We start from the raw sequence: 25,736 nt of genomic DNA, 5'->3' as shown, positions 1-25,736 counted from the left end.
CTGTAATGATTTCGGTGATACTCCAAATTTCGGGGATATGTTGCGTGCAGACTCGGTCACTGCTTCAGCTGATTCTGAAACGCTCACTGCGTGGTCAGATACGCTTAGCCTCTATGACTCTGACACCTTAGATGTACAATATGAAGTCGAAGTTCATACTGAGCAGGATTGTCCATAACAGAAAGGTTAGTTACTGTGTTATGTATTATGAATGAGTATGTGTGATAGATCAAGGTTGAGAGACAGTGCAGTCCGGTCTATGTTTGGGATGTTGTGTTACACAAGCTGGTCGAAGGGACAGTGTCGTCCGGTCCATGTCGCTTTGGCGGCTGGTCGAAGGGACGCACTCGTCCGGTCCATGCTTGTGACAAACTGGTCGAAGGGGCAGTGTCGTCCGGTCCATGTCGCTTTGGCGGCTGGTCGAAGGGACGCACTCGTCCGGTCCATGTTTGTGGTTGTGTTATACAGGCTGGTCGAAGGGGCAGTGTCGTCCGGTCCATGTCGCTTTGGCGGCTGGTCGAAGGGACGCACTCGTCCGGTCCATGCTTGTGACAAACTGGTCGAAGGGGCAGTGTCGTCCGGTCCATGTCGCTTTGGCGGCTGGTCGAAGGGACGCACTCGTCCGGTCCATGTTTGTGGTTGTGTTATACAGGCTGGTCGAAGGGGCAGTGTCGTCCGGTCCATGTCGCTTTGGCGGCTGGTCGAAGGGACGCACTCGTCCGGTCCATGCTTGTGACAAACTGGTCGAAGGGGCAGTGTCGTCCGGTCCATGTCGCTTTGGCGGTTGGTCGAAGGGACGCACTCGTCCGGTCCATGTTTGTGGTTTTGTGTTATACAACTGGTCGAAGGGACAGTGTTGTCCGGTCCATGTCGCTTTGGTGGCTGGTCGAAGGGACGCACTCGTCCGGTCCACGTTGTGGTGTGTAATGTTATGGTGTATGAAGTTATGGTGTGTAAAGTTGTAGTATGTAAAGTCGCCGTGTGTAAAGTTGTTGTGTGGGCAAAATGTTGCTTCTGTATTATGGTAGACATTATGGCATTATGTTCGTCAGGGTGGACGAGCGGATCATTAGCCGTGTACTGTTTTGATCTTTCCAGGACGCCATTAAACTACTACGTCCGAGGACGGACGATTGTCAGTCTGGCCGTGTCGGCGCCGCCGTAGAGAATATGAGAATACGTCGGATTAGAGTGACAGCTGAGGAAGTGTCACTCTGACGGAGCGTCAAGTTGGGAGCAGCGCGGGAACTTTGACATAAAGAAAAAGGCCCGCGCGCCCTCACCAGGCGAATCGTCTCAATTCGACGTCGTAATTTAGTTTATTGTTTGTTTATCACCATAATTGTTATTTCTTACTATAAAGTGTACTCAAGACAGTGCTGGCATTATTATTCATTATAAACTAAGCGTCTGCGGCTAGAGTAAACGATGGAGATTTCTGATGTTGGTAACGAAGAGCCGACATATTTAAAAATGAAAAATAACAACATGGAAGTCAAACCAGAGGCTCTAGACTGCTCTTATTGGTTTTTATTAAGTTTCTGGGTTTAAAAATTTATTTTTTGTTGTAGTATTTTTATTATGTGAGAAAAACTACAATAATTATGAACTTAAAAATTAAAGTCCATTGGTGTCCAAATGTATTCGATAATAAACGAGTAACGAAACGTGTTTATAAAGATTTTTTTGACAACTACCAAATTGACAAGTGAATGAAAACATCTGTTGAATTTCGTAAAAAAATAGCGAAAACATCGTAAATAGTCTAACAAAATAATAACAGCTAACATAAAAATCCTGATGCGCAGTTTTCGTTTGAAATATTCGCGTAGAAAATCGAAAATATCGTCGTACCTTTGTTGTAAAAGTTAGGTTATATGTTGTTATGACTCAAGGTGATTGTGTTCAATGATTTGGCCGTTTTTCATGCCGTGCCTTTGAGTAGGTAGCCTTATATGGGTTAAAGCAATTACTGCTTTTTGCCTCAGTCAGTTTGTGTTAAGATTTTGCCATGAGTGACCGCGAGGGACCTAGTGGCTCGGGCACCCAGGGATCTGATAAAGGAGAGAATAATACACGAACCTCGGCACAGCCGATGCCCACCGCTGCTTCAAGGTTTGTCCCTAGTTTAACTCATACCAATTTAAATGGAACTTTAAGATATTTTATACCTAAATTGTTTTTTTTTCTTTCTTTCCTTATGTATACCAATCAAAAACGCTTGGAAAACGCTTTTGAGTTTTTGATTCTGATGGGTAATATTATTTAAAACGCAATTGCTTTGTTCTAAAACATGTTTCAAGTCTAATGAATAAGGCGGCCAACTTTCCGAAAACTGAATGCGGGACTTAACCTTTCGTGAAAAGGGGGAGGGGGGGCATTGAAAAATGATCGGACGGAACTGATAAAATAAAAACCGTAAGCATAAAGCTATAATTTAACCTATCAATATCGTGTCACAGCGTGCACTAATGTCTTATTTTCAAAATCATTAGGCCTCACGAGTTCAGTAGAAAAAAAGAGAACGAGATTATATTATAGGTAATCTGTGTTCCTGCACTGTTGAGCGTGCGCGCAGGTGGGTGTTGTGTAGAAGCGTGGTAGAAAAATAGGGATGCGGGACATGCGGGACGCATACAACGTTTTGCGGGACTATTTTACTAATAATTTCAAAACGGGATTTCGTCAAGCATTGCGGGACGGTCCCGCAGAATGCGGGACGGTTGGCCGCCTTACTAATGAAAAGTAAAGCCAATCCCTAATAAATATAATATAATCATTTTATAATGTGTATAATAAATTTACCATGACTCATGTATAACTGACAACACAATCAAAAATAGATTTTACATACTTCATTATATCAGGTTGTGTTATTGTTTACTTATAAAGTCAAATATTTTCTGATTAAACAAAGTTTCTTTGTTTGTATAAAAAATATCTATATTTCAAATATAGATCTTTCTCATATCCATTGGTTGGCAAAAAAATATGGGCCGTTTATATGCAAATGTGTCTTACTCATCTTAGACTTACTAATTTTTAGATAAAGTGCAGAAATGGAAGTGGAATAAAATAAAAAATAATAATGATAACATACAAAAACTACCGAAAATTAAGAATACATTTTTGGCTATAACTTTTTTTTGGCATTGTTTTTTTTTTACTTTCTTAGTAAAAGTTACTCTAAATTAAGTGGACTATTCAATTATATAGGTCTCGTTCGTGGTGGACATTTGGACCAAACTTCATACATTCTTGCCCAATCTCCTTTATTAAGTAATAATATGTATTTCAAACAAAAGAAAGAATATCAACTTCAAAATCCATAAACAAACCATAGATATATTTATTTTTCATGTAAGCTTATGAAAATGACGATGTATTAGACAGGTTTGTACACAATATCAATGGCTATAGTTTTAATATTTTTTTTACAGTTACTATGCCAGTGAACCTATACAGTTTAGAGTCAGAGGTTCAACAATTACTGGGGCCTCTCCGCCCAAGTTTGTGACCCTGGAAGACATTATGAAGGCTGCCCATGGAATGCAGAACATGGCTTTGGCCCACGAAATCGCTGTTGACCAGGACTTTAAGTTGGAACCTTTTGAACCGCCAGATAATAGGTAAACTTTATTTTGTTTAATATTAAAATGACTAAATTAGGATAGTTTGTTAAATTACTATAGAACTCTTTGTGTCAGAAAAAGATAAAAAATCTTTTCATTCTTTTTAAGTTGTAGTTGTTGATCATGGCACTGCACCATGACCTAAATGCAACAACAGTATTTCTGAATAACTATGATTATTTTAATTTAATTATTTATTTATGTAAGAAGTCATGGTGGCCTAGTGGGCAAAGAACCAACCTCTTGAGTATGAGGGCGCAGGTTCGATTCCAGGTCAGGCAAGTACCAATGCAACTTTTCCAAGTTTGTATGTACTTTCTAAGTATATCTTGACACCAATGACTGTGTTTCGGATGGCACGTTAAACTGTAGGTCCCAGCTTTCATTGAACATCCTTGGCAGTCGTTACGGGTAGTCAGAAGCCAGTAAGTCTGACACCAGTCTAACCAAAGGGTATTGGGTTGCCCAGGTTGGGTTGAGGAGGTCAGATAGGCAGTCGCTTCTTGTAAAGCACTGGTACTCAGCTGAATCCGGTTAGACTGGAAGCCCCAACCCCAACATAGTTTGGGAAAAGGCTCGGAGGATGATGATGATTTATTTATGTAAAATAAAATGTACCTAAGTCACAAAATGACTTGCACAATATTCACTACCTCATAATATGTAAACCTACTTTATCAGAAGGTCATCTATACTTCCTCTAGGCTGAGAAATAACTTCCTAATTATCTTTCTGCCTTTTTCATTAAATTGTTTACATTTAAGGATGTTTTTAAATGGAATAGTGAGCTGTTTAATAAATAGTATCTCAGATCTAACTTATCATCTATTTGCTATCTCACCAGAGTAAAAAGACAAGCTTCTTATATAATAATAAATAAACTATTATTATTAGCGTGAAGCGTTTATGGAATCTTTACTCTTTTTAGACAAATCGCTACCCGCTTTCTTTCATCAAACTAAATTTCCGAATAACTTTTTATTTTTTTGTGCCTCCTTAAAGCGTGTTTTTTAAACTATTATTTTTATTTCATACTTTTTAGTCATATTCAAACTTAAAATAAGCCGCCATTTTGAATTTAGGTCACTTGGTTATTTTTATCGTATTTTTGACATCAAACACATATCATGGGGGTGCATTTCAAATAGCCGGTCCGCCATCTTGGACGTCTGCCGTATTGGATTTAAGACATGTGACTATTTTTATCGTATTCCTGACAGCCAACCTTTTCATTCGATACCCATATCATAGGGGTGGGTTCTAAACAGCAAGTCCGCCATATTGGATTTGTAATTACGTTTCTTAGTTAATCATGCATTGCCATCAGAACTCAGAATGTATGCAAAATTTCATTCTAATCGAAGACCGGGAAGTGGGTCAAATTAAGATTCAAAGATTTTCTTACTTAGTTGCATACATTATACAGGTCAACCTAAGAAAAGCGTGCTAAAAATTCTTCACATTGTTTAACGATGCACTCCTTTTCCAGCTATCAGAAATTAGTAAAAGAGACAATGCACAAGGCATACTTTGATATACTGAGAGAGCAGCTCAACTCAGAGCCACCGGAGTATAAGCAGGCACTTGTACTACTGGAAGATGTTAAACAGGTACGGTTATATTGAACAAGAACAATAGAAGTCTTTAAGACTTGAACTACCAACATAAAAGTGCCTATGTGGCTTGTTGGATACCAGGATACCAATAAAAAAAAGAATGGTCTATTCTATTAAATCTTGGGCAATTTTCTAGAAAGAAAAACTAAAATGGAAAGATTCTCATAAATTCCCTAAGCAAAAAAACCACAGCAACTCTAGGCTAAATTCAAGCTAAATATTATAAAACAAACAAAATAACATTACCGTTGTGCGACTATTACAGTTCTTCTTAATTATTGCATGTTCTGAAATCCAACCCACATTATGTAACATTTGGCATACATCCAGTGCATAGCAGTGAATTTTATTTTTGTTACATTCATATTTTTAAATGTTTTCATTCCTTGTTTTTATTTATTATTTAGAAAAGAAATAGTTCCTGGAAATTCATTTTAGTTGTTATTTATTCGAATTCAAAGGCAATATAAAATAGAAACATGGTTAAGTATCAGAAGGCCACTATTTTAGGTTTTGGCATTTTAATAGAGATTCCTGAAAAACCTAATGTTTTGTCTTATTATGCCTAACTTTCATAAGCATTTATTTAGAATTTTGTACTGGAATTTTATATATTATTGTAAAGTTTCATTAAAATCCATTCAGTAGTTTTTGCGTGAAAGAGTAACAAACATCCATACATCCATACATACAAACTTTCGCGTTTATAATATTAGTAGGATACATCAGAATAACACATAGGCTACAATTTGTAAACATATTGTTCGAAATACTAAACCTGCGCAGACGAAGTCGCGGGCACCAGCTAGTATATTATAATTTATAAAACATATGTGCTAAATTTCATTGATATTTGATAAAATCTCTAGTTTTTCCAGTATTTTATTATCAGTCAAGTGTTCAACAGAAAGCAGATAATACCCCCACCCTTGACACTTACAAAAACTACTCGTCAATTTCTAATAGAGGTCAAAATTACAGGGTCTATTCGCAATCCTTCTCCCCCGGCACACAAGGATCCGCGAAATGATAGAAGAGGTACTAGACTCAGACTTTATCAGACAACAGGCTGAGAACAATAGCCTGGACTTCCATAAATACGCTAGCTTTGTTATCGATCTCATGGCAAAGTTGGCTGCGCCTGCCAGAGATGAAATTATACAAAATATAACTACGCTCACTGATACGGTAAGTTTTATGCATCTCTAGTATAGTCCCGGTACTGTATGACTCCCGCCACCGTACGGCGTACCGGCGTGGGTCTGTGGGCTGTGAGTCCGGGTGGCTCATCGTTCCTCCGTCTGTATAGACAGCAGACCCGTGTCGGCGGCGCGCGTTGTTCCACGCGCTCCTCAAAGAGATGTCAGCAACCCCAGCGGGGCCCAGTAGGTCCAAGGCCTACCTGGGCTGCGGGATTGTTCGAAAGTGTTACCGCGGCCCTGGTAGGTACATATAAAGCCTACAAAAGAACACGACGGATTTTTAGTCAGTAAAAGTTTGACACTCCCTCACCGCTGCTAACCCACAGCTTGAGGGGTCATTTGATGATTTTTGTCATCGTTAAAAAGGGGGTATTTTGTTGCTCGGGTAACTGGGTTGAGGAGGTAAGGTAGGTAGTCTCTCCTTGTAAAACACTGGTACTGCATCCGGTTAGACTGGAAGCTGACCCCAACATAGTTGGGAAAAGGCTCGGGAGATGATTATGACTAAGTAATATTTTAAAGAGGTAAAATTTGTAAGTTCGTATGTAGGGGGTAATCTTTGGAACCGCTGGTCGGATTTCCAATATTCTTTCTCTGATAGATAGCTATAATGTTCCTGAGTGCCATAAGCTATATTTTATCCCGGTATCGGCACTAGTTGCCACGGGACGCGGGTAAATCCGCGGGAAAACGGCTAGTAATGTATAAAATACTTTCAATTCCAGGTGGATGTTTTCCGAGCCATACTAGAAACGCTAGAAATCTTGAAGTTGGACCTCGCAAACACACTTATCGCTATGATCAGACCTCACGTGCAACAGGAAAGCGTACAATATGAGAGAGCCAAGTTCGATGAGTTGCTTAAAGTTTCTGAAGGTATTTTTCATCATCATAATCACTTTATTGTCCCAAGGCAGAGGCCTCTTTTCATATAGATTAGGAACGAGCTTTAAACACCATACTCGACTAACCCGTTGCATGCCGGAGCACAGATATAATAGATTTTTACTGTCTTTGCGGCTAAGGCGGATTGGCGACTTGAGACTTTCACAAATGATGTTTGAACTAAGGATCCTTGTTACTTTCCCTCTATAATGTAAAAAGAACTATATTATAACTTAATTCTTTCTACACAGATGGTCTTCAATACACCAGAGAGTGGCTGAAGCGCCACATAGACGTGGAAGGGTTAAGTCTTCCGGTCACTGACAAAAACATCATCAGAAATGTGACCGCTCAGACTTTAGCTAAGGCTTACCTCGAATTACTGGAGTGGGATACTTCTAAGAATTATCCGGAGGTAACGAATATAATATTTGTAGCTGTTCAATTAAACAGCTAGCCCTTTGACTGAACAACGACATTCAATCACACGTACATGCGTCGTTTAGCTGACTTGTTGAATGTAACGTCCAGCATTAAAACTAGATGGCGCCTATCCAACTGGTTTATTCAACATTACACATAATGCAGCTGGTTACAAGGTTATTAAGAGCGCTATTACAAAATCGAATCGCTCAGGTTTAGGTAAATTAGACGATAGCCGGCAGCACTTGCGCACGTGTGCGTCTAGTGAAATACGCAACGCACACCTGCGGACCGCTACGCGGCACAAACAAACTTGAGACTTTGCCACTTTTTTTTCCGAAATAGTTTATTGGTTTTATAGTTTATAAAATATTATTTGTACCGATGAATTTTATAACCTAGAATAGCTCGATTGAGTTACAATAAACAAATAATCGTTTACAATTTTTAAATTATTTAATCGACAACCAAACTTTTCACCATGTTTATCAATTAGGTATAAGTAATTGATTTATAAAAAAAACTAAAATCTATAATTCGTCTTCCATGTATTGTATCTTCATTTTCCTGCAACAATGAAAACTAGGAATGTAGATAGTTTATTAAAACAAATATGTCGGTTGTGACAAAAAATACTTACCATATTATTTGTACTGGTATCCGATTGAGTCTGATAATCTGAATTAAATATGCTTTCATTGTCCTGCAAGAATCAAAGATATCCAATTATATTATTATGCAACAGCGAAACTAACGACGATGACATTTACGTACATATTTCTTTATAACCAACATCAAAAAAGAGAACCCTATCTATAACATTTTCGCATTAAAATATCATGGGCTAATACTTATGTATATCACATATTAATCAGATCATTATAACTAATAAATAAAATAAAAACTCACTTGTATCAAAACGTGTTAGATGCGTAGGTTGCGCTATATTTTTCGAACTCCGGCGAGTTTACGCGGTGCAACAGCGAGCGATACATCCTTCCTCGGTAAGCGCTTGGCGCTGACTAAAGTTGAACACCGCGCGTCACAAGATTTATATTGATTCTGACTTTGCATTGCAAACAAAAATTATTTTAAAATATTGTTTTACTTTTAAATAGGCCAATTTTTTTTTTCAAGCTTTATAACAATACCACCTTAATTATTAAATATGTTTTATTTGAATTCGGATTATACTTTCATAGATAAAAAATATAGTTTTGTACGGAAAATTGTCAGACAACTCTCAGTTTTATAGAATTATTTTTATTGTATTACTGTATGAATTGTAATAAATTGGTTTAAGCATTCACAAGTACAAGATATAGTTGTATCTTGAACATTTTTATAAATGGTTAAATTGCTACATCCTCGTAGTACTGAAGCATCAAAAGATACCCAAAAGCAACATTTTATGAAACATCCTTTGCAGAGACAAAGATTTTACTGATGTACGTGGACAAATTAAAATATTTATTTAAAACACCTTCAAGATAAATGATCAAACTTTCTTAATCTTATTTTTGTTTTTTTTTTTTTGTGACTATTTCCAAAGCATAATGACGCATCAAAACTCGTATAAAACTCGAAAATTTGTGATAGCCCTCTTAAGGTTTTTTCAACCCGACTTCCCTTTGGTAACTCTACCGGACTAAACTTACGTTTAAAAACTATATTATATCTTGAAATAATCAACAACAAGGCCGATATGTACGATAAAATAAAATAAAATGTTTTATTCCATTAAAAGTCCAATATTCTCATTCAATAAAAAAATATAGTCAACTAACTACCGGTCGCGGCTTCGCCCGCGTGGTCTGTTAATTTTTATCAGCCTATGTGTTAATCCAGGGTATCACCTATCTACATACTTCAACCAAAGCGCTGATTTTGCGTGAAAGAATAACAAAGATGCATACATTCTCACAAACTTTTACATGTATAATATTAGTAGGATAAAGATGTGGTATATGTGTTCCAGACAGTGTCCCTAGACGCGCCGCGGTTCGCGGAGCTGGGCACGCAGGTGTTCCGCGTGGGCTGCGGCGCCGCGCTGCTGCTGGCCAGCCCCGCCTGCGGCGACCACAGCACCGCCGCCGCCCACAAGCAGACCCTCAAAGACAAGATCCTCATCCTCATCGACAACACTACCAATGATATGTGAGATCCATTCTCTTAGCCATCATCCTCCGAGCCTTCTTCCAAACTATGTTGGGGTCGGCTTCCAGTCTAACCGGATGTAGCTCTGTACTAGTGTGCCACAAGGAGCGACTGCCTAACCCAATACCCCGTGGTTAGACTGGTGTCAGATTTACTGGCGTCAGTAACGACTGCCAAGGATGTTCAATGATAGCCGGTACCTACAGATTAACGTGCCATCCGAAACACAGTCGTTGGTGTCTATGATATACTTAGAAAGTACATACAAACTTAGAAAAGTTGCATTGGTACTTGCCTGACCTGGAATTGAACCCGCGCACTCATACTTGAGAGGTTGGTTCTTTACCCACCAGGCCACCATCCCTACCTAAGTAAAACTTCGAGATCCATTCTCTTATCCCTTACCTAAGTAAAACTCGACCCTACTATTGAGACTTCGTTGTCCGTCCGTCCGTCAGTAGGCTGTATTTTCTTATCGACTATTGTTTAGCTGTTTTTTTGAAGTGGCTTCGAGCTGGATTGGTGTTTTCTTTTTGTGACTCAGTTAAACTGTTTGACAAAACTTCTGCTTTTGACGTGACAACGTCTTATAAATTGGTTTGCCGGGTGACACTTCAAGAAACTGCGTTATGCTCCGCTCACGTTATGCGCTCACAATGAGAGCGAGTGAGAGGCACGCGTCTCTTCCACTCGGGCATGGTTAGCCCGCCTAAGAGCGAGAGAGACAGACATAAAAAGTGAAAGGCACGCGTCCCTTCCACTCGGGCATGGTTAGCCCGCCTAAGAGCGAGAGAGACAGACATAAAAAGTGAAAGGCACGCGTCCCTTCCACTCGGGCATGGTTAGCCCGCCTAAGAGCGAGAGAGACAGACATAAAAAGTGAAAGGCACGCGTCCCTTCCACTCAAGCACAGTTAGCCCGCCTAAGAGCGAGAGAGACTCAAAGTCGTTGTCACGTAAAACTTTCGCCCGTATACCGACTTTACAGGCAACCAATTTTTTTTAACTTCCAGTAACGTTTGTCAAAATATAGCAAACTAGCTGTTTCACCCGTGTCAAGTGAAATCTTCTCGTACCTGGATAAAATCTAGCCTGTGGTCAGTGTCTACTGAACCAATTTCAAAAATTCTTTCAGTGTTAGATAGCCCATTTTTGGGGGAATACTATGGGCTACTTTACCGATACAACCTATCTTAATTGCTAGTCCCAAGTACCTACCCGGAAGTCATATTTTTCCTTTGTCATTACAGAGAACTGAAATCAGTATTGCCATCGGTAGCCGAAGAAATAATTCTGGTGACAGAACAACTGTTAGAGAAGCTCAGTCAGTCCCCTCTGACAGCTGAAACTAAGGAGATCATCAGGACTCAGATACTGTCGCTTGGTGACCCTGAACATAGGGTCCGGGAGATTGTTCGTGAGTATACTATTAAAATTACTCTTATGTACTTTTTATATATAAACTCAATGGCTGTCTTCAAATTAATTCCAAGCATAAGTACAATGGTGATATAAGTGGTTTCTGCGTAGCGACTAGCGCAATATTTTGTGACGACAAAAAGTTTAGCGAGAACTATAAGATTTTAAAAAGCCTAAAAAAATTCAAGTGCAAACAAAACAGTAGAAGTACATAGTGACAAGAAATCAATAATACCCAAGTGCACTCCATACAATCTCGTCTCTTTATGTTAACAAAATATGTTTTTCTTTACAGGCCAACGAGTGCTTGAATTTCTAAAAACAATCCTAGTTTGCGGTGGGGGTTCCCGACAAATTCCCGTTGGACTATCGGCTTTAGCAAGAGAGCTGACTGCAGTGTCTGGCACGTTACTACGTTACGTCATGCATAATAAGGCTGTGTTCACATCACACTACATGGATATTGTAGCTGAGGAGCTCAGTAGAAGCTAAGTTATCCCTTTTTAGTTAATAGTGTTAATGGTCAAAAAAATCGATATTTTTTTTTTGGTATCCCCCTAGTTTTTTTTTCAGTGAAAGTATGTGTTAACAAAAATCTGTTTCGTGATTTGTACACTGAAGTAAATAAATGATTTAATTGATTACAATTTCTATGACGAATTTTTTAAAAAATATAAAGAGACGAGATTACTATTCGATAATTTAATGACAAGAAAAAAAATTGTGATGTGAATTACTTTTAATCAATTTTGTACTCATCTATGATAATGCATTTTAACCAACCATTAACATGCTTCCTAATATTTTTATAAGATTATAGGAACAGTATTTTGCTATTTAAAATTAACAATAATTGAACATAAAACGTAACAAAATGATTATATTTCAGATACTTCCTTATACTTCTTGATAATAATCTTTCAAAATGATCTTTTGTATTTCCAAAATAAAATTGTAGCATGTACTCTGATTATATTCTCGATGTATGAAGCTGTAGAAAGACGTTTACGTATTGGGTTTTATGATTATACAGAAGTGATGTGGCTTTGATCGATTGTAAAATCTTAATTTAATTTATTACCTCAGTACCCTACACAAGCTGTGTTTGCAACGAGTTTATAGCTTAATTTTGTAAGAAAAAAACTATGCAAGCATTTAACTTCAAAAAAAAAGTGCGTGTGTGTTTTATTTGTGATATGAACACAGTACCCATATTTTCAAGAACAATTCACCATTCCCAAAATTTGATGTTTAGTCAGAAATTATTGCATCATTAATCGCTAAACATCATTATTTCTCGGTTCTACTTCTCTAGACTTCTAAAGAGACTGAATGAACCTTAGTTTAGAATGTACTGTTGAAATCAGATTGTTATAAAAAAAAAAATCATGATGACTGGTGTCCGCCTAAACCACATATTACAATTAAAATCAAATTAAAAAAAAGCAAATTCTTTAAACAATGATTTTAACGAATGATCACCCAGTCATTGTAAAGGTGCTTAAAATATTTTTTTTAAGTTAAAGACTTATACATAATAATAACTAGAACAAGTAGAATTTGAGCCCACTGGTAAACAATATACATACATATTTGGTACTATACTCTATCCACGGAAGCAAGAGCTAAAAGGTAAACAAAGAATGACACTTTTTCAAGATGGCGGTATAACCCGACCGATGACAAAATCACAGATACTGCGAACATTTCACACAAAAATGTGACGTTTTGTCATCGGTCGGGTTATACCGCCATCTTGAAAAAGTGTCATTCTTTGTTTACATTTTAGCTCTTGCTTCCGTGGATAGAGTATAGCAGATGCCAGAGGTTACGGCCGTGTCCGACGGGAACATCTTCCCGTACTCGGATAAAGTATAGCCTACCAATAGCGCAGCTTTCTATAGATAAAACAGTTTTTGAATTGACTTGGCTATAGTTATCGGCACGGATATTGAGTCCTGACCTTCACCTGCGCAGAAGCGATTTATTGGTTTATTGCCTTATGTGTATAGTGCGCAAACCGATCCCCACTCTTCCTCCGAGAGCCCAATATCCGTGCCGGTAACTATACATTTTATTCTGGCGCTTAGTTCCTTCGGGACGCAGCTGGAAGTTAGAAAGGTTCTTTTTCCTAGTTATATTTGACCGACAATCGGACTATATATGTAAGCAATGTTAATTACTACTGGGGTAGATGATTGAATATTGTGAAAATAAAGTTGAAAGAAGACGGATCACATTCCATACAAAATTGCCCCACGTCCTATAACAATGTGACGTATCTCAAAAAAAAGATAAAATTGTTAAAAAAAATATAGCATACTCTCTAATTCTTTTTTTTTACACCTTCATACGAAAAAAATGCTTTAAAAATTGTTCAGGCGCTGTTATGAAAACATCGTTAATAGGACTATTTATGGACTATTTTATTAAATTATTTATTTGTTTGATAGGGTATACCTCACAGGTGGTCCCATAATCATCAGGTCAGGATCTGATGATGGAAACCCTGAGAAATCCAGGGCAACTTTTTAAAGTTGCAGCCATACGCAGGATAAAAGCTTGACTATAAGGTGTATGTCTTATAACACTATGTAACAGTGAAGATTTGGAGCTGACCTGATGATGGAGACGAAAGAAGGTCCAGGGAACTCGACAACTGAATATGTAAACTACCTCGTGATTGGGCTTATATTATTTGAATTGAATAAACCTTTGCAACAGTGAAGGTTTGGAGCTGATCCGATGAAATGATGGAGACCAGAGAAAGTCGAGGGAACTCGACAACTGAATATGTGAACTACCTCAAGAGTCGGTGTCTAATGGATGTACCTAAGCCGATGCTCCAAAGAATAGTTTTTTTTTTGCTTTTCAGTGTTTATGGGAGTCGGTTTTATTTTATTGTAAAAAGTTTTTTTTTATTTTTGGCTTTTCAGTGACAAGCACAGTTGTCACTATCCGCATAAGTGGAAAGTTCTCATTAATACGAATAATATAAGCCCAAACACGAGGTAGTTCACATATTCAGTTGTCGAGTTCCCTCGACTTTCTCTGGTCTCCATCATCAAGTCAGATGTAAACCTTCACTGTTGCAAAGTTCTATTCAATACAAATAATATAAGCCCAAACACGAGGCAGTTTACGTATTCAGTTGTCGAGTTCCCTCAACCTTCGTTCGTCTCCATCATCAGGTCAGCTCCAAACCTTCACTGTTGCATATTGTTATAAGACATACACCTTATAGTCACGTTTTTATCCTGCGCATGCCTGCAACTTTAAAAAGTTGTCCTGGATTTCTCAGGGTTTCCATCATCAGATCCTGACCTGATGATTATGGGACCACCTGTGAGGTATACCCTATCAAACAAATAAATAATTTAATAAAATAGTCCATAAATAGTCCTATTAACGATGTTTTCATAACAGCGCCTGAACAATTTTTAAAGCATTTTTTTCGTATGAAGGTGTAAAAAAAAAGTATTAGAGAGTATGCTATATTTTTTTAAACATTTTTATCTTTTTTTTGAGATACGTCACATTGTTATAGGACGTGGGGCAATTTTGATCCATCTTCTTTGAAATGGGATATCCTAAAATAATTATGTATACAAAATTGTAGTATTTTTGAATGCAATTAAATATTAAGATAGCAAATTGTGTATTTTCACGTGTTTTATTTTAATGGTATTTTTAAAGTTATGAAATTATCTTGAGTTTGCTTAAGATTTTACATACAGAAGAATACAGGTGGTCCTACTCAGGCAAGTGAAATAATAATAATAAAAAAAACGTTTATTTCAGGTAAGAAACCCATAATAACAAAAGAATTAAGAAAACAATTCAAATTAATTTACAGAATTACATTAATATAATAACAACACTGTTAATGTTCATTAGACAATTAAATTAATGTATTACTTTAAACTGCGAAAAATGTATTGTCAAGATGTCGGATTTTTTGTTCCGATATAATATACATATTTATTTGTTGTATTTTTATGTAATCAAGTGAATGTTGCACTAATAAAACTAAACATGAAGAAAATATTTGTTTGATTTTCGACTGTTTTCCCTACGTTAAGGTGATCTTCACACTGCCCCGCATCACGCTGCATCTTGCGTGTCGACGCACCTACGCGCGTTCCTGCGGGAGTGCAGATCTGCATCATCGTGCGGGTTTTTCGCGCACTCACGCGCGTAGGTGCGTTTAGTAGATTAAGGCACTTGTCTCACCGGCAACGATTAACGAGTAACGAGTAGAGCTAGAACTAGAAACAAGTTAGCGAGTGCGTAGTTCCGATATTTGTGTAGCTCGGCTATAAGCGAGTGTGAGAGTGAGGCGGGCGATTACTCGCATCACTCGCTCGCTAGATACGCACTGTAGAGAAATGACCACTGGTTGCTCTCTCGGCGTGAGTTCTAAACGCTTGGCGAGTGTCGCCGAACGAGTGTTATCTTTTATAGCTTTTGTCGCTCAGCGACAAACTAATGAAGCGAGTGCTTGCCGGCAGTGTGAACAGTCAGGGCTCAACTATTTGTATATGCATCTCTTTTGTTCACTTGGAAAGTATATCTATTGTACCTTTCTTGAGCGAGGAAATAGCCGACAGTTAGTCGTTTTCTCGTCGTTGGTGGGACAACTGCCTAACGCACGGCGGCTTCTATTTTCAAATATACACGTCACGCCCATTCAAAATCACGCGCGACACTGCGGGATTCAGTGTGCCATACCTAGCGTCTCGCCCCGCATCTACGCGCGGGGGTGCGTGTTTCTCCGCGTGTATGCGCGTGATCCGCATGAACGCGCGTGGATGCATTTTCAGTGTGTTGGACTATGCGTGTTTTCCATACAAAAGGGAAATATTTACAAGCAACGGAAGAAAACGCATCCACGCACTACGCTGCATCATGCGGGGCAGTGTGATAATCGCATATGCCCTAAGCTTTAGTGCCGTGGGACCTTAAATTACTGCAGTTACATTTTTCTCAAAAACTGCCTATTGTAATATTTGCGCAAAATTCTGCGCAACAAAAATTAATGGGATCAACAAAAAAAGCTATAAATTTTATTCTTATATTTTTATTACACTTTACAGATAAGCAAGTGATTGTGGGAACACATAGTAGTGACAGATGTTGTGGGTTCAGTCTGAGCCGCTGTGCCGTGACGAAGCGCTCGACGCCGACCCGCTGCGGCTTCGGGAGCCCTGCAAATTACACGATAATTATATGTGAAATCATTGTAATATAATAACTAAAGGCCTTAAAGGTCCCTAAAGCCTTCGAAACTAAAGAACAGATTTGAAAATGAGAACAAAGGTTTCATTTATTTACATAGATATTTACATATTTACAATACATATAAAATACTTCTAATAATATCCTCCTAATAAACAATAAAAAAATGCGGAAAATTCAATTTTTAACCGACTTCCCAAAAAGCAGAGGTTCTCAATTCGACCGTATTTTTTTCTTGTTTTTTTTTTTAATTTAGCAATGAAGAATAATTTTGTCTTTTGCCAAGAAGGTATCGTCTAGGAGCACGTTTGACTATATCAGTTGCTAAAAACTCATAAAAAATGGCATAATCAGGGAACCTGACTACTTAAATTGGCAAAACCGCATAAAGAAAAAGAAAACAAATTGATTTATCTAACTCACCCTTCTAGATCCACTACCAGACCTACTCCTGGACCTATCAGAACCGCTTCCAGACCCTGACTTCCTTCTAGAGCTAGCTCGAGAGGATGCTTTGGATGACGCCCTTGAAGCTCTCGACGAGGCCCTTGATGAGCGCTTGCTGGCTCGCGATGAAGCCCGTGAACTTGCCCTTGAACTGGCTCTGGAGCCCTGGAATTTAAAATCATCATATTTTACTGTAAAGAACAATACAAATATGAATGCGGTCTTATCGCTACAACCTAATTTCTTGTAGGCAATCTTTGGATGAAAATGTCTACTTGCCAATTAAAATAAATTATTCTGTTTGTTATGCGAGACGCATTATAATATCGTGCTTTTAGTGTTAGTGAGACTCTTGCGATATTTCAATAAATGGCATGACGATCATTTACGCCGTCAGTTAATCACTTTAAAATAATTGCGTTACAAAGTATTTAATCCCTACTAATATTATAAATGCGAAATTAACTGTCTGTCTGTTGCGCTTTCACGTGTAAACCACTGAACTGATTTTAATAAAATTTGGTACAGAGATAGAGTTGACCTTGAGAAAGAACATAGGATAGTTCTTATTCCGGACTTTTGAAGAATTCTGTTGGAAACGCGATATAACCGAACTCTACTGTATTTAATTTAAATACAAAGTATTTAATTTTAAACATCATTTTTTTTCGAATTGGTAAGAATTAACGTGACTGGGATCTTCCAGACAACGTTCGTTTTCTATCAAACTCTACATTCTTAAGCCATACAATCCGATACGTACCTTCCCACTGCCCTTAGAACTAGGTCTGGACCGTCCACTAGCCGAGCTGGCGCGGGAACCCTTCCCGCTGCGAGAACTGGCGCGGGAAGAAGCTCGCGATGACGCACGTGATCCAGACTTAGAGCGAGAACGAGATCTAGATCTGCCGGAACCGGATCTAATAATAAATAAAAGAAAATCATTTACTAAGTATTAAAAAAAATATGTAACAAACTAATTTTATAGTTCACACACTTATTGATATTCGCCCGGGCTGAATGCAATTTCATTGAACTGTTTTGGCAGTTTGTTACATTGATTTTGAGTTAGGGCTCAAAATAATCACGTTTGTCTCCAAATATCACCATAATACATTTTAATATTTTAAAAGACGAAAGATTTGATCGCTTGTTTGAATCAAATCGGTGAAAAGTCTCGGAACAGCTAAACTGTCATAATCACTTACCTGGCTGATCCAGAGCGTGCAGATCCCGAACGTGATCTAGACTTCCTAGAGCCCGATCCAGACCGGGATCGACTTCTAGACTTCGACTTGGACTTCGATCTAGAGCGAGAACCGGATCTTGATCGCGACTTGGAACCCTTTGATCGGTCTGAGCCATGTGGCGATTTCGAACCAGACTTTGAACGAGATCGGGATCTGAAAAATCATAATTAAACATGAAATTAAATGACCTGAAATGAAATGAATGAGCTTAATGAGTTAATCGATCTATTAAAGACAACTACTTTCTGAGACTCGGCTTTCATTTGAGAGTGAAGGAATTGTGAGTGCACCTGTGTCTAAATGTTAGTGCACTATAATATGTCCTGCGCAGCTGGCTGATCTGTTTATAAATATTAGGAAAAATATGTAGCGTTAATTCTTCGAGACAATAAATCGAGGCTAGGCGGCTTTATGTTTGATTTATACCCTCGCTGCATACCTATGCATGAAAATAGTACACCATCCTGCACAGGCCTAGATTCATTCTCTCGCGAAATTAACGCTATATATGTATTATGTATATTTCCTAAAATTTTATGTCATAGATTTCCGCAAAGTTACGACCGACTCCAAAATTGATGTCCTTATACGAGAGCCGCCGTGGACGAAAATCAGTCCGGACCCCACAATAATTGTGGAGAATTCAAAGTTAGCCAATTGAATCACACAATAGAAAATTGTTTCTAAATGATCTACTGCATGCAAGAAATAACTATACTCTATCCACGGAAGCAAGAGCTAAAGGTAAACAAAGAATGACACTTTTTCAAGATGTCGGTATAACCCGACCGATGACAAAATCACAGATACTGCGGACATTTTACACAAAAATGTAACGTTTTGTCATCGGTCGGGTTATACCGCCATCTTGAAAAAGTGTCATTCTTTGTTTACCTTTTAGCTCTTGCTTCCGTGGATAGAGTATAGCTCAGAGTGGGATCAAAGCTTCTGACTAACAAATAATACCATACCTTTCTTTATCACCATTCTGTTCTTGTTTATCATCATCATCGTCGTCATCATCTTCCTCTTCTTCTTCATCTTCCTCCTGAAAGAGAGACGGGTTTAATCACTACAAAGTAAAAAACAAAGTCCATTTGTACGCTTCAATCTTGAAAACTACGCAGCCGATTTTCATGCGTTTTTTTTATATCAGATAGTGTTTCAAGAGGAAGGTTTATATGTATAATAACATCCATTAAATATTGGGGCAAACTGTTATCCCGAAGCCGGGCGGGTCGCTAGTTAACAATAATTTATGGAACAAGGTCAAGCACTGTCATAAAATTGTAGGCCCAAAGATCTGTTCTTATTCCTTGATACTACTAAACCATTTCATAATTTTATATTAATTCTGTATTATGGGTTAGTTTATAGTTGCAATTAGACTTACTTGCAGCGGGCAAAATAACAGATATCCTAACTAATATTATAAATGTGAAAGTAACTCTGTCTGTCTGTCTGTCTTCTTCACGCCTAAACTACTGAACCGTGTGTGAAATTTGGTACAGACATAGTTTGGAACTTGAGAAAGGACATAGGATAGTTTTTATTTCAAAAAATAAATAAAAAATAAAATTTATTCCGGACATATAGCGCCATCTATTGGTCAAACCAAAAATATGCCGGAAGTCACTATATCATGCGAACGAAGTCGCGGGCAAAAGCTAGTTAGATTATATGTTATGGATATAAGCAGTAGGATGTGAAAGAGAGCAATTAAGTCAAAATCTATCACATAAAGGAGAGTACTTTTTACAAAAAACGTGGTGATAATCATGATTTGTCACCTGAGGCGGTTCAAGCTGCTTCTCTCTGAGCCTTAACATGCGATGTTCGGCCGCGCTGAGCGGGCGGTGCGTGACGACGAGCCGCGTCAGCGCCTGCGCGGCCGCCCCGGCGCGGGCGCGGCGCTTCGACAGCCGCACGCGAGTCTCCAGCTCGTTGTAGTACACGCAGTGGTTGCGGACAACCTGCAAACAAACAACCAGACAAATTAAACAAAGGAATGCCAATTGTTCGATTACAAATAGTTTGTAAAATGTGAAATGTTTAGAAGACCATACTACAGTCGACTCTCGTTAATTCAAACCTGCGATAATTCGAACCTCTCTTTAATTCAAAGTTATCACGAGTTCCCTACAAAATCTCTTTATATTTCGAACTAAATCAATACATTTTTATCCTCTTGGTAATTCAAAGAAAAAAATCATTGCTATATAACAAAATGACGCGTTATTTCGAATTCCTAACACGTCACGTCCAACACTCGACAATTCAAAGTTGCAGAGAGAAAGAGGCGGAAAGATTCTAAGTCAGGAGTCAGAGAGCAGTCTGAGCAGCAGCAGTCTGCTTTGACGCAAATCAGTATGACAGAGTTGTTTCGAAAGATTAATTAATTCGCACTATGGATACATGTAGTTATGTATACCTTCCTACACAAATGTGTCTTGAAACTTTTGACATTGTTATAGAATATAACAATAATAAACATTACATTATTAAATAATAATGAATCAACACTTAATAATTCGAAGTTTTATTTATTTTCTCTCACAAATTTCAAACCATTTAATATTTCAAAAACTCGATAATTCGTAATATTTTAGGAGTACCTCCAGTTTCGAATTAACGAGAGTCGACTGTATATGTATACCTATATCATATTATGGGTTGACAGTGTGATTAACCTTTTTTTATTTTAGAGTAAATAACCCATGGAGAAAGGAAACATTGCGGAGAAATCGTAAAGAAGGTAGGTCAGGCGCCTTTTTGTAGGTCAATTCAACGGTGGGTGTGATCAGTTACTAGAACCCATGAGGCATTCGGGTTCCTCGTTAAATCAAAACGATTCTGACAAACAAAGATTGGTCTTGATTGATTGGTGATTCGATTTTGGAAATAATGGGTTAGTTTTAAAGGCTAGGCCACCGCATTACTCCGCACCCCACTGGCGACCACACGAGCAGTGCGTCGTCGCAATGTTCTTACGGCGCCGCTGCGGCACAGCTTGGCTTGGCTAGCCCAGTTGACGACAGTCTACAATTAACATCTGAGCGGCGCCGCTGCAGCACCGCACTGCTTGCACCCCTCTCCGCGTCTACCTCGCGCCTGCAGTGCGGCGCCCTATTTATTTAGTATTTTTGTGACCTGATTCTAAGGAAGGCCTGTAACTAGCTCTGTAGTAACGTTAACTGTCAACTCCGAACTCGCAATTTGGCACGCTACTTTCTTAGGAATCTTTCGTTATTATATCTCCACGGAATAATGTAATAAAATTGAATAAACATAAAGTAAGCTCAAACTTACCAAGAAATAGTTCTCCTCGTAACCCTTAGAAGCCTTACTCTTGACGTTCCAATTGTATTCTCTAGCCATCTTATACTCGTATGTATCTCCGTCCATATACAGTATGCTCTCTGCAATGTCCCGGCGACGTTTCTGTATAGTTTCCTCAGTGGGCAGACAGTAGGCCACAAACTGTTCTCCACTTTCGTCCATCACACCTCTGAAGGACGATAAATATGTGTTTGTTAATGTGATGGATAATAAAATTTTTGAAATGTTTATAAATTGCGATTGCCCATGTTTAAACAAATCATACGAATCTGTAAATAGTGCTGTGAACTAATTCTCTTACCAGACCTACTGCATAGATAATGTTAAAAAATATACATTTCGGAAACCTAAAATCTATTTAAGAGCTCAGCTTACAAAAAACCGGCCATGTGCGAGTCGGACTCGTGCACGACGGGTTTCGTACCATTATTTATAAAACAGACAAAAAAATCACGTTTGTTGTATGGGAGCCCCCTCCAAAATATTTCTTTTAGGCTTATTATTTTCCGAGTGACTAATAACTTAAAAGTCGACAAATGTTGGCAACCAATAAAATAACTTGCCAGCGATTAAATATTTTCTGTAATAATATTTAATAGTTCTTAAAAAGTTTTGATAGTTTGGCAATTTGAACCTGCCTTAGAAGTCATAAATCAATCGACGATTAATCAATCAACTATCAAGAAACTCACCGAATCATAGCCTGTGACATAGCTTCAATCTGTCCAGCAATATTCTTATCCGTAGGTGCGGGATCGGAGTCAAATATGACCTGAGCACACGGGTACTTCCACATGTCAAAGTCGGGGAATACTTCCATGATCTCCACGGGAGTAACTCCTGGTTTACTGTAGTGTTTCTCTATAGGTTTCTTATTGTCCTCGAATGTCTTTTCAATTGCCTTGATTTGACTTTCACGGTCCATGTAAAGTGTCTCCTCACTGAAGATTTTCTTGACATTGTAACCGACCTTTGCTTCAACCTGAAATTATCATTGTTGTTATAATATCTCTTAAATTAAATATATCTTAATTCTTGAATGATGTTCAGCTTTTGAAAGTTATGAAAGCTGTTTGTTGTAGGGTGCTGTTACTACACTATTAACAACTAATGTCTTTTTTAATCCATTAGCTGATTAAAATTAGCTTTCCATTATAATTATGTACCTACTACCTGAAAATTACAAGAACGAATTATATTTATACATACTATAATACCATAATGCATTCATGTCATAAAGAAAAAACTATCATGAAAATCATAATGAAGGCAACACAGCTTGTATGTACAAAGAATATGTTGTGTTTTGAAGTTGTCTGTTGTTACCATAGATATAATATTACTAAACAAGATTGCGCACGCTCAAAATATATATTTACGAAAATGAACTCTATTCTAACGCAATAAGGTACTAAATTGGTTGCATAATACACAGAGGCAAATCCGAGCCGAGAGGGATAGTTCGAACGGAGGCTGTTTGTCTCTTTCTAACACCTTGCCAGCATAAAAAAATGTTGTGATCAAAAGTTTTGTCTTCCCAAAAACAATTGAATTACTTATATTTTTATCTTATTTTAACAATTGTCAGTCAACAAATTAATAACAATCGCATTAATTTATTCGTATTTATTATTAAAACATAAACAACATAAATTTTTATTTTGCTTTTTTTTATTTTCTAGCGGTAACCCTGAACATTCTTGGCGCGTAATCAGCATTTAAAATTTTGTTTATTTTTTTTTTTGTATTAAATCAATTTAAACTATTAAAATGGTGAAAAAGTGTTGCGTTTCTACTTGCAAAAGTGAATCCTATGGTGGTTGCAATATATCGTTCCACAGGTTAGCTAATAATAACATTTTCGTAAACCAAACAACTAGGGTGCCCATGAATTCTTGTAACGAGTCAAAATATGGGTGATGGATTTTAAAACTGTTGTACTATTGTTATAGCTTCCCAAAAAATGAAGAAAGGCGACATAAATGGCTCAGCAGTCTATATATGAAGTAGAAATACAAAAAAAAACAGTCTTCACTTCGAATCTTCCTGCTTTTATACTGCTAATTTCCGCTAATTATTAAAAGCCTTTATTAGTATCTTAAGGTCACAAACTGCGTAAGTTAAAACTTCAATACTAATCTGTGTTTAATAATCTTAGCAAATTCGGATTTGTCTCACATAGCTTAATCTCATAGTCACCCTATTAGAAAGGGACAGACAGCCTCCGTACTAACTGTTTCACTCGGCTCGTTTTTTGGGTTTATATGCGCAGTCCTGTTTACTAATATTATGTCTATGGTTGTTACTGACTTGATACAAACCTTCTCCATAGACTGAGGCTGGAACCTAGTCTGTTCCGTAGAGATATACTCGGAGCGGCGCAACCATGACACATTCTTAGCATGGTGCCGCGACCTCTTCGAGTCCTGGGGCGTGAGGATGTCATCTTCAAGTAATTTCTCGTCAGCCGGATCTAATATGGCATTACCATCGCCCTGGTATATATCCCGGTTAATTAGGTCTATGTGAACTCCCAAATCGTGCTCAGTAAGCACTTCATACCGGTAGTTCTTTTCCAAAGAGGTCGGATTATATTGAATGAATCGTGTCGATGGAAATGGATATGTTATAAATTTTAAGTCAAAGGGTATATCTGGAAGTGTGTTGCAGTACTTCACGCGTGTCACAAGCTCCGATCTACAAGGAATATCAGAATCAATAATTATTTGTAGTCTACAAAACGCTTTTTAATAGTAGAAACGTTAACGCACTAACCTCCTTTCCCCTGTCCTCTGTGGACGTTTTTCTCTTTCGGGCTCATTTGTTTGAACGGTAGGTGGCATTTTCACGACCTAATTATTCACTTAATTACTTTAGCATTTCAGAAACATTCGATTATCAAAAATATTAAATAACTGGAACCATTTCAACTATAAAATTACAACAAACAACGCGACGACTTTATTTTCCCGTAATGACAGTTAACTGACTGAATGAATGAATGAACGATTCACACAAGTTGACAATGACAGTTATGTTTCACCAAGAATAGAATAGAGAATTTTTTTCTTGGCAGAATTGGGCAGAATCGTCGACAGTCGACATTGACATCGACACGGATTGCCATAAACAAATATAGAATGGAATAGTTATGTTTTTCTTGTTGGCAAACCCAAAACATTTTTGGGTTCCACTACAAATACTATCCCTATCTCAATTGGTTCCACAGTGTTCAAGAAATGGGTCACAGGAATATCCGCCGTTCTGCAGTAATACACGGGTAAATGGATCGCGCTGGCAACCGATACTGCCGTTGGCCACAGCCGGCTCTGGCAATCACGGCGCACGTTTTTCTTGGACTGAACTTGTAGGAGTATTTTTATATGTATGTTCGCATTAACCACTATCTCGTTTTTGGCCTCACTTGGAGCTTTGCGTGTTGCGTGGAAGTGATAGGTTAGTAAATCTTTTGCCTTTCAAACCAGGAATTTACAAAAAAAATCGCGCTCTCTCCACTCGTGCCTGGGGCACGATTCTGCTATTTTGCTTAAGCGATACACATCCGACTGAGATCCGATCCCGACTCAATTACGATTGAAGCGTATGTGGCGTATTTGTCTTTTAAATAAACGTTTTTATCCGTTTCTGTAATTCAATAATAAATCATTATTATCTGCAAATGATTTACGATTGCAGCATGATTGTAGAGCTGGGGCCCGATTCTCCTAATTTTACTTAAGCGACCTTCGATTGACGTTCGACTCGATTCGACTGAGACCCAATCCCGACTCGATTACTATTGAAGCGTATGTGGCATTCCGCTATTTTTTCTTTGAAATAAACGTTTTTATCCTTTTCTGTCATTCAATAATGAATCATTTTGTCTGCAAATGATTTACGATTGCAAAATGATTGTACAGCAAACTACCGTATATACCAAAATCATCAAAATAGCAGACCAATCGCACACCAATCAAATGTCAATCGAATACGATTGGTCTTTTATTAGTAGCAGACTGCCCGATATGGTTAAAACTGCTATTACGATCATATTGCGATTCGATTTCTATTCGATTTTGACATTATTAATTTAGGAGAATCCCAGATTACCGTATGAACCAAATGGGAG

General features: G+C 38.0%; 2 protein-coding genes across 3 annotated transcripts; one reads left to right on the top strand and one right to left on the bottom strand.

Moving 5' to 3' along the window:
- Positions 1-1,680: 1,680 nt before the first annotated feature.
- On the top strand, positions 1,681-15,378 carry LOC124635704 (T-complex protein 11-like protein 1). Of its 2 annotated transcripts, XM_047171654.1 has the most exons (11): positions 1,681-2,115; positions 3,441-3,629; positions 5,122-5,242; positions 6,230-6,436; positions 7,176-7,326; positions 7,587-7,750; positions 9,737-9,915; positions 11,165-11,331; positions 11,629-12,934; positions 13,147-13,558; positions 14,908-15,378. In XM_047171654.1, exons 1-9 carry the CDS (start codon positions 2,012-2,014, stop codon positions 11,823-11,825), a joined length of 1,479 nt encoding a protein of 492 aa, XP_047027610.1. In that variant the 5' UTR covers positions 1,681-2,011; the 3' UTR covers positions 11,826-12,934; positions 13,147-13,558; positions 14,908-15,378. The 2 variants fall into 2 exon arrangements, with proteins under 2 accessions (XP_047027610.1, XP_047027611.1); XM_047171655.1 differs by lacking the exons at positions 13,147-13,558; positions 14,908-15,378 and having other exon boundaries at positions 6,230-6,286; positions 11,629-12,795.
- A 1,019-nt stretch (positions 15,379-16,397) lies between these two features.
- LOC124635896 (RNA polymerase II-associated factor 1 homolog) lies at positions 16,398-24,606 on the bottom strand. The gene is made up of 10 exons (XM_047171851.1): positions 24,383-24,606; positions 23,929-24,304; positions 22,300-22,589; positions 21,578-21,776; positions 20,059-20,241; positions 19,240-19,316; positions 18,227-18,421; positions 17,782-17,938; positions 16,995-17,183; positions 16,398-16,540 (listed from the first exon to the last, which is right to left on the bottom strand). Exons 1-10 carry the CDS (start codon positions 24,448-24,450, stop codon positions 16,478-16,480), a joined length of 1,797 nt encoding a protein of 598 aa, XP_047027807.1. The 5' UTR covers positions 24,451-24,606; the 3' UTR covers positions 16,398-16,477.
- Positions 24,607-25,736: the final 1,130 nt, after the last annotated feature.

Source organism: Helicoverpa zea, chromosome 13 (genome assembly GCF_022581195.2).
Source record: "Helicoverpa zea isolate HzStark_Cry1AcR chromosome 13, ilHelZeax1.1, whole genome shotgun sequence".
NCBI classification, from domain to species: Eukaryota; Metazoa; Arthropoda; class Insecta; order Lepidoptera; family Noctuidae; genus Helicoverpa; species Helicoverpa zea.
The sequence above is the reverse complement of the archived record's forward strand: the minus strand, read 5'-3'. Positions and strand labels throughout refer to the sequence as shown.

Excerpts from the sequence above, each read along its gene's own strand:
- LOC124635704 (XM_047171654.1), top strand. The coding sequence starts at position 2,012 with ATGAGTGACCGCGAGGGACCTAGTGGCTCGGGCACCCAGGGATCTGAT. Across the intron at positions 7,327-7,586 it reads GTTGCTTAAAGTTTCTGAAG|ATGGTCTTCAATACACCAGA; the intron begins GTATTTTTCATC and ends CTTTCTACACAG. Across the intron at positions 7,751-9,736 it reads CTTCTAAGAATTATCCGGAG|ACAGTGTCCCTAGACGCGCC; the intron begins GTAACGAATATA and ends TATGTGTTCCAG.
- LOC124635896 (XM_047171851.1), bottom strand. The coding sequence starts at position 24,450 with ATGCCACCTACCGTTCAAACAAATGAGCCCGAAAGAGAAAAACGTCCA. Across the intron at positions 24,305-24,382 it reads CAGAGGACAGGGGAAAGGAG|ATCGGAGCTTGTGACACGCG; the intron begins GTTAGTGCGTTA and ends TATTCCTTGTAG. Across the intron at positions 16,541-16,994 it reads CTGGTAGTGGATCTAGAAGG|GGCTCCCGAAGCCGCAGCGG; the intron begins GTGAGTTAGATA and ends TGTAATTTGCAG.